Source organism: Castanea sativa, chromosome 11 (genome assembly GCF_040712315.1).
Source record: "Castanea sativa cultivar Marrone di Chiusa Pesio chromosome 11, ASM4071231v1".
Lineage (NCBI taxonomy): Eukaryota > Viridiplantae > Streptophyta > Magnoliopsida > Fagales > Fagaceae > Castanea > Castanea sativa.
In genome coordinates, this window is record NC_134023.1 from 33,622,648 (window position 1) to 33,630,864 (window position 8,217).

The 8,217-nt window shown below is 35.8% G+C and overlaps 1 protein-coding gene across 5 annotated transcripts; it reads left to right on the forward strand.

Moving 5' to 3' along the window:
• The first annotated feature begins 750 nt into the window (after positions 1-750).
• Positions 751-7,079, forward strand: LOC142618094 (uncharacterized). Of its 5 annotated transcripts, none has more exons than XM_075791094.1 (4): positions 767-903; positions 1,132-1,239; positions 4,228-4,889; positions 6,115-7,079. In XM_075791094.1, the coding sequence occupies exons 3-4, from the start codon at positions 4,282-4,284 to the stop codon at positions 6,797-6,799; spliced, it is 1,293 nt and encodes a 430-aa protein (XP_075647209.1). In that variant the 5' UTR covers positions 767-903; positions 1,132-1,239; positions 4,228-4,281; the 3' UTR covers positions 6,800-7,079. The 5 variants fall into 5 exon arrangements, with proteins under 5 accessions (XP_075647207.1, XP_075647209.1, XP_075647210.1 ...); XM_075791095.1 differs by having other exon boundaries at positions 775-903; positions 1,171-1,239; XM_075791092.1 differs by lacking the exon at positions 1,132-1,239 and having other exon boundaries at positions 751-903.
• Positions 7,080-8,217: the final 1,138 nt, after the last annotated feature.

The window sequence follows — 8,217 nt, forward strand, 5'->3', positions numbered from 1 at the left end:
TAATATATATTATGTAAAAATATATAGATATATTACTATATCACATAAATATTTGCATGACATGTTAAAAAAAAAAATAAAAAAATAAAAGAAAGAAGGAAACACTATTATTTTTTGGATATAAGAAAATAGTGTCTCATTCTTTGATTATACTATTCCATTCGTTGTATACAGGATATCTAAAAACCCCCATAATCGATATTGTGACAAGTTGAACTTAAAGACCTCTAAATTTACGTCACACCCTATACCAGTAAGTCCAATACAACACTACCTATATACCCCATGAGGTCTGTTGGAACAAGAAGAATTGAACTCTCAACACCTCGGTTAAAAATAAGAGAGAAGTATTGATTGAGCTACATCCAACAAGGTTCTTTGCCCTTCATTGTGAACATGGGTGGTCAAGGACAAATGTGCAATGACTTTAGAGACCTTTGATTTCAATATGTCATCATTTTTTTTTTTAATAGGAATTGAAAATACTTATTAAATAGGATGAAGTCATGCATATGTGTGTATGATAGTGATTCCTCTCTTTTCCGCCATAGACATTGCTTCATTACAGCTGTATTCACGACCGACCTCTCTCTATCTCTCTCTTCCATTTTCTTCCATACGGCATTCCCCTATTTATTCTTAAAATATACTTATAACTGTACCACAATGTTACTATTATTAGAAAAATAAATATAACGTAGTCATTCGTCACCTTAAGTTTCATCGCTTTAAAAATTAAAAAAAAAAAAAAAAATTGCCTTTAATTTCGCCGTCTGTTTCGTGACAAATAATGCAAGAGCTTAGTGTAAAAGAAAGACAACCAGCATTTTTTTCTCTTCTCTTCTTCAGCTATTCTCCTCGTGATCTGAGCACAGTCTATGTAACGTTCATTACAATTATAAAGTAAGTATGTTAAGGGTCATATTCTTTGATTTATTAAATTACTACTAATAAGACTATATTGTTTTTATAGTTATGTATAGTTGTTTGTAGTTATAGTAGGTGGAACACAAAAAGCTCATTATGGAATCTGTATTAATTTGTTTGTTCAACTAATTAGTCCCTCCACCAATTATTACCATTATAGCAATTCCCACATTCCTTGTTTTTCTTAATTACTTTTGAGTTTAGTCTTTAGAGAGAGCCAAACCCGACACTGTTTTGAAACAGACACAAGTGAAGTGATCTCAGGTGTTGTTGTGAACAAGAACTGGACACTGGTCATATATAATCATAAAGGTATGCTTACTCATGGGTCTTTTTATGTTTTGCTTTTCTGTACTCCCTTTGGTTGTTATGTGTTTGTTATTGGTTTTGTTTGTGTTTAAGCTTAAGTAGTGAGCTGATTTTGGTTGGGATTTTTTTTGGTGGGTTACCCATTTCTTAGTAAACTAAAATTTTTTTTTTTTTTCTTTTGTATGTGGGCTAAAAGCTAACTACTTGGTTTGAATCAAAATTGTTGCTTATTGTACTTGCTTTTATATCCATTATCTTTTGGGTGTATCAGTTTTGTTGAAGTGTTTTGGTTGTTTACCCACTTACCACACCAAAGTTTGTTGAATTTTGTCATTCTTTTGTAAATAGTTTGAAGTGCAAATTGAATTTTTAGAATAGTGGTTTTTGTTTGTTTGATAAGAAAATGCAGGAAAAGGAAAATGAAAAGTATTGAGATTATTGGTATGGGACTTGGACGGATTATGCTAGAAGCTCCACTTAGTTGAGTTTCTCATGATATAAGACTCAAAAACAGCATAATAAAACTCTGACGTTGAAGAATTCATCTTCTTTTCTTCCCTTTAGTTTTTTTCTCTGCTTTAAAAATTGAACATAAGGTCCAGTTATGGTGTGAAAAATAAAGTAATGTTAATGAATCATTACAAGAATTATCCTGCTTTGTGATGTTGGTGCAAAATTAAGCAGAGGAATTTCATCATGTAAGATTACTAATTTTTAATAGATGATCCCACATCCATAACGAAAATTATAAGAAGCCTGCAGCAGAAAGACATAAAAACCACTTAAGGGATGGAAGTATTTGACAAAGAGGGTCTTGTATGCTTAGTCCAATCCTTCCAAAAAGTTTAAAAGAGATGTCTTACCTTTCCCGGAGATAGAAGCTGATTTGATTCTCAACCTGCTTAGATACCAATATATTAAGGTTTCCAATACTGCTTCCCTTCTATGAGAAACTAGTTGATGTGCCCAATTTGGATAAAATATCTAGGTTGCATATAATTCTTTGGAGTAGTAGAAGGAAATAAATAAATAATAGTCTTTGAGATATCATTTTTTCTCAATGAACTATTAAGCATATTCTTTTCTTTAAATTTTGCCAAGAAGCAAAAAGACTTTTAGACAAGAAAGCAAGATCTGTTCACGTTTGGTATATTTCATACTTATGTTTGCAGAAGCCAAAACAGAAGTTACCTTTGGTACAAACAACTTGAAATTAATTATTTAAACATTGTGTCAATGATGCATGGTTTTTCTGCTTTTGTTTAGTGCAAAGAATTATTGGCAGTCTGCTTACTGCTCATGACAAACTCCTGGAAATGATTTTCCTTTTTGATATTACACATCAATGATGGATGATGGAATATGAACCTTTGTGGCCTCACAAAGTTAAACACTGTATTTTATACTCTTAGTGGTTGGTAGGTTTGGGATCTTCCTTTCATGATATTAAAGCTGCTCCTTTCTTTGTCTATTAGGCAAAGTTCCTCATTGGTTCACCTAAGATTAAACAATGCATTCTAGCACCAACGAGTCTCAGCTCTTCCTTCTTTGATTGATCACATGCACTTGATTGGAATTTGGATGCTAAGAAAGTATTAAGGAAATATAAAGTAATCCCTAATTCAAATGTGCGACATTATATCTTTCTTGATGGAAAATTTAGATAAAGGTATGGAGAAAAGCTGCTATATTGGCTCTTACCATCTAAACGCACCAAGCTGCTAGTAGTGATGGTGGTTTTTTTTTTTTTTTGGTGATATGTTGGTCTAGTGCAGAATTTCATAATGAAGGAATTGGTGAACCTCACTGCTGGTTCCAAACAATAAACATATACTAAAATCTTTTACAAAAGATTATGTCACCACATAATAATCAGTTACTTCAAAGTTCTAATGACTGTTCAATAACTTTATAGTAGGCCCTTCTATTTTTTATATCTTTTTGCAAAAATTGTGATCCACATTCGGTTCAACTTATCTTTTGTTTCTTCCAACTTCTAATGAATTATTCTAGCCATTTCTGTTCAAAACCAAGCTTTGGTAAGTTGCTTCTCTGCATCCCAATTACTTGTATAACTATTTAGAAATCCTAGTTCAGAATAATCTTTTAGAAAAGATAAAATGAACTAAAAATCTTGTGATGTCTTTGCTCATGGATCTTAACTCTGCTTGGATGCTGAAATTTTAGTAGCACATAATTTTCAGGTTGTTATAAGTCCATATGGTTTGCAATCTCCCTTGCCTGATGTTAACCAGTATTTTTACTATTGTACTCTATCAGGGATCATACAAAATTTTTCCTAGGTTATAAAAACAGTGATCCTTTAACTGACAAATGCCACTTAAAAAGAACACACTAACAGACTTTTTAAAGTGCAAAGCAATTTTGTATGTCTTAGTAATTTAGTGGAGAAATTGGATTGAGAGGCTCAAATAGAGGCCCATACAATAAATTCCTATTTTCTTGCATTGATGATGATACTTGCAATTTGTTGTTTGGTTGTAGAAATTAGTTGTAATTAGCATGAGTTGACAGGCTGCTTGATGGATGAAAAATTGAAAATGGTCAAGAAATTCCAATTTGAAAAAAGTCATATCAATGTGTGGGCCTTTGGGTACATAAAAATGTGATTAATTTCAACACAAATGGTGTAACCTGTTTCTTCTTTTTGGTCAAAGTGCAACCTCTTTTTTTCAACAATCTATCACATGTTGATAGTTTGGGAATATGACATATTTTATACCACGCCAACTTATCACCCATCTTACTTTTATGAACTTCAATTCTGATGGGCTCCATACAACCCTCTTCTTTTAGACTTTTTTTAAGTGGTTGTTTCTTGCTGCATTTCTAATCTTTGGTTGAAATAGAACCTTAAGAATAGGAAAATCAAATTCATGAACATGAACACCTGGTACTTTTGATCTCAACATAAATGGAAGTATCGGTTTTGTTTGTAATCTAATTTCCATGTGTCTCCTGATGCCACAGGGTTCTTGACCTATTCAAAAACAAATCTACAATGGCTAAAGATCTGTGACCATAATGGATCCTCAGGCTTTTATTAGGTTGTCTATTGGCTCATTGGGACTAAGGATTCCTGGGGCAGCTTTGAACTCAGTGAATTCTGAAATTCATGTAGTCTCTTCACCATGTTCATGTGAAATTCGTCTTCGAGGTTTCCCTATGCAGACAACACCAGTACCCTTTGTAACCTCTCCTGAAGCAGCACCTGATTCTCACAGCATTGCCTCAAGCTTTTATCTTGATGAATCTGATCTGAAGGCATTGTTGGCACCTGGCTGTTTCTATAGCACTCATGCATGTTTGGAGATTGCTGTATTTTCAGAGAGGAAGGGGTCCCATTGTGGTGTAGGCACCAAGAGGCAGCAGATTGGAACATTTAAACTGGAGGTTAGTCCCGAATGGGGTGATGGGAGGCCAGTGATTCTTTACAATGGTTGGATAGGTATTGGCAAAAGCAAGCAGGAGAGTGGAAGACCAGGAGCAGAGCTTCATCTGAGAGTGAAACTGGACCCTGATCCAAGATATGTTTTCCAGTTCGAAGATGTGACCAAATTGAGTCCTCAAATAGTTCAGCTTCAAGGCTCCATTAAGCAGCCAATCTTCAGTTGCAAGTTTAGTCGTGAAAGGTGATATTATTTACATGATCTCTTCTATTTTCATCAATTGTGTAAACCTTCAAAAAGCTGCAACCTGCTCTCATTCTTTTCTAACAAATTTGGTTTTTCTTCTCTGAATTGTGTAATCCAGAAAAAGAAGAAGAAGTTAAGTGAATAAAATCCTGTCCCACTCTGAGTGTTACACTTTATGCTCCACTTACAGCGTGCCACATGTCACTTTTTCATCCTTGTAAAGTAACCAAGGTTTAAAATGAAGAAAAAAAAAAGAAGACACATGGTTTACTGCTGCAATTGATGGAGTATAAAGTAAAACACTTAGACCTCTTGGGTATGAGGATAAACTGCTTAGCCCATCAAGGGTGAAAAGCCCCTTGATTATCCGATAATTAGGAGTTTGATTAATAGTGAGGATTGTTGTATAGTGCTATATGATGTGCAACTAATTTGAATAAAGTTTTCCTGCGTCATAAAAGAAAAAAGTGAAACACTAAAACAAAGGATTTTTATTCCGAAGTACTCCCTTTAGGCCACAACATATCACAACTTTTCCTTTTTTGGGTTTTCCTAATATATATGGAACTTCCCAAAAGTGAAAGTTTTATTTCCTATTATATCCTCACCCCTTTTTTTTTAGAATGCAAATATTAAAAGTTGTGCCATTTCTTATGAATAGTAAAAGACATTCTAAGAAGATTGTTATATTTACATTTTTCATAATAATTGTGTCATTTCAAAATGTTTTCTTTTTATAGGGAAGGAGAGAGTATTTGATATTGATATCTTGAGAAAATTTTAATATTCTGATTAAGTTTTCAAAAGGCTTTGCTAGCTTTAGATTCTTGTAGGACGGGTAAGCTTCATGATTGGTGTAGTTTTGGCTATATCTGTTTAGGTAGATGGAATTTGGGGTGACATGCATTTTTTGAGTGAAATTAGCATTGAAATTTTCTGCATTATAATATAATTGGAAAGAGAAGCCAGTGATCTTTCTTGATGCTCCATTTAAGCACCAACAAAATTTACAAAAGGTAAACGTAGGTTCACATTACCTTTTCAAATGATCTTTCCAAAAGGGTACTTGTGCTTCTGCCTCAGGGGTCTTGCTCTTTATGACAAATATTGTACATGAAAGGGGCTTTTGTACCATTTTCTTGTTTCTGTCTCTTAGTCATGTAATTGAGTAGGATAAACTTCTATTTCACATTATTTTTTGATAGTTATAATGAATTGATAGGGTGCCCCAGGTGGACCCATTGAGCACTTATTGGTCAGGTTCTGCTGACGGTTCTGGCCTAGAGATAGAGAGAAGAGAAAGGAAGGGGTGGAAGGTGAAGATACATGATCTCTCTGGCTCAGCTGTCGCAGCAGCCTTCATAACAACTCCATTTGTGCCATCAACAGGTTGTGATTGGGTAGCCAGGTCCAACCCAGGCGCTTGGTTGATTGTTCGCCCTGATGTTTGCAGGCCTGAGAGTTGGCAGCCATGGGGAAAGCTTGAGGCATGGCGTGAACGTGGCATCCGAGATTCTGTCTGCTGCAGATTTCGCCTTCTTTCTGAAGGCCACGAGGGAGGGGAGCTTCTCATGTCTGAGATTTATATCAATTCTGAAAAGGGTGGGGAGTTTTTCATAGACACTGACAGACAAATGCGAGAAGCAGCCGCAAGTCCAATACCAAGCCCACAAAGCAGTGGAGACTTTGCAGCATTGAGTCTAGTCGTTGGAGGTTTTGTCATGAGCTGTAGAGTGCAAGGGGAAGGGAAGAGTAGCAAGCCATTGGTACAACTGGCCATGCGACATGTAACATGCGTGGAGGATGCTGCCATTTTTATGGCACTTGCAGCAGCTGTCAATCTCAGCATTGAGGCATGCAGGCCCTTCCGTAGGAGGATCAAGAGAAGTTCCCGCCATTCTTTGTGAAGTATGTAGAAAATTGGTGACTAATTTCTACGAACACAAAGACTTTATGATTGCTGTGATATTTGGTATTCTGTACAGAATTCCCTAATTAGGTCTTTACTTCAAATACTTGTTCCACTCAAGCATTGTACTTACAGCCTGCCAGAGAGCAATCTGCCCAGGCATTACTTGGGGCTTTTGTACAGTTGGAGAGGGTAGTTTCTTTCCACTATAAGTCTAAAAGACAAAAAATTTCATAATCCTTTTCACAACTATTAATGAGGCTCGATGGGATTGAAAATGTTTGTGTCCACCGAAAAGCATAGAGGCTGAGACAAGGTGTTCTATTAATTGGGAAAAAAACATTGAAAATGTTTGTGTCCACCGAAAAGCATGTTGGACTGAAATCCTATTCACTGAAATGTGGGTTGTCCTGATTTCCTATGGAGTATGACTTAGGTGTGTTGACCTAAGGCCTTCCCATCCAAACCAAAGGGAGGGCTTAAGGCACACAGTTCGTTTTGAAAGCAACTTGGGCTACATTTGAAGCATATCCGTGCCAAAGCTGGACTAGATAGCCATTGTGTATCTGTGATATTGTCACTCAAACCGTGTCATTCACAGTTGAAGATTTATACCGTCTGTTCTTTAGCGCAAAGGTGAGTTCTAAAACAGAGATAAAGCAAATTGTACTTGTTATGTACTCAGGAAATCATTTAAACAGAGGGAACAAACAATATTTGGAACATCCTGAAATACTGTTGGCATTAGATATTTCCGAGTTTTGTTCAATTGCTAAGTTGGGAAAGAAGAGTTTCATCTATACACAATTTTTATCTTTTTGAAGATCAAACTTCAAAAGTAAGAGACCTCTCTCTCTCTCTCTCTCTACCCACCAGTTATCCAGCATCCAGATTAAGGACGCCATGATCACCAGATGTAAGTGAGTGTTTGTGCGCACGAGAGAGAGAGAGAGAGAGAGAGAACTGATGCTTTGCTTTGTCCACATGTTAAGTTATGAGAACTACCTCAGCTTTAGGAGCCACGAGGGAGAAACTTCGTTTTACAACTCAATATTTTTCTTTTCTTATTTTTCATTGTTGATCCATTTGACAACCTTATATCAGCTAAAACTATAAATTTTACAACTCAATATTTTTCTTTTCTTATATAAATTGATTACATCAGCCAAAAGTTTCTCTGTTGCTAAGAAAGGTGGCTCTCCATCTTCCCTTAGGCTGTAGAACTGCTGTCCCTTCTTATAAGGCTTCTCTTCCCCTCTTGTGATAGTGTTACGTGTAGGGCTTGTGGTTTATTTGTTTCTTTTGGGGTTGGGGAAACAGTTTTCTTCTCTCTTCTTTCTTTCACTCCACCACAACACCATCTTGTTTTTCTTCCTTGTCCCGTCCCTTCTTTTCCGTTTACCATGTATGATCTCA

Bases quoted from the DNA above. Each gene is read 5' to 3' on its own strand.
- LOC142618094 (XM_075791092.1), top strand. From the start codon at position 4,282: ATGGATCCTCAGGCTTTTATTAGGTTGTCTATTGGCTCATTGGGACTA. The intron at 4,890-6,114 runs GTGATATTATTT...ATGAATTGATAG, and splicing joins TGCAAGTTTAGTCGTGAAAG to GGTGCCCCAGGTGGACCCAT.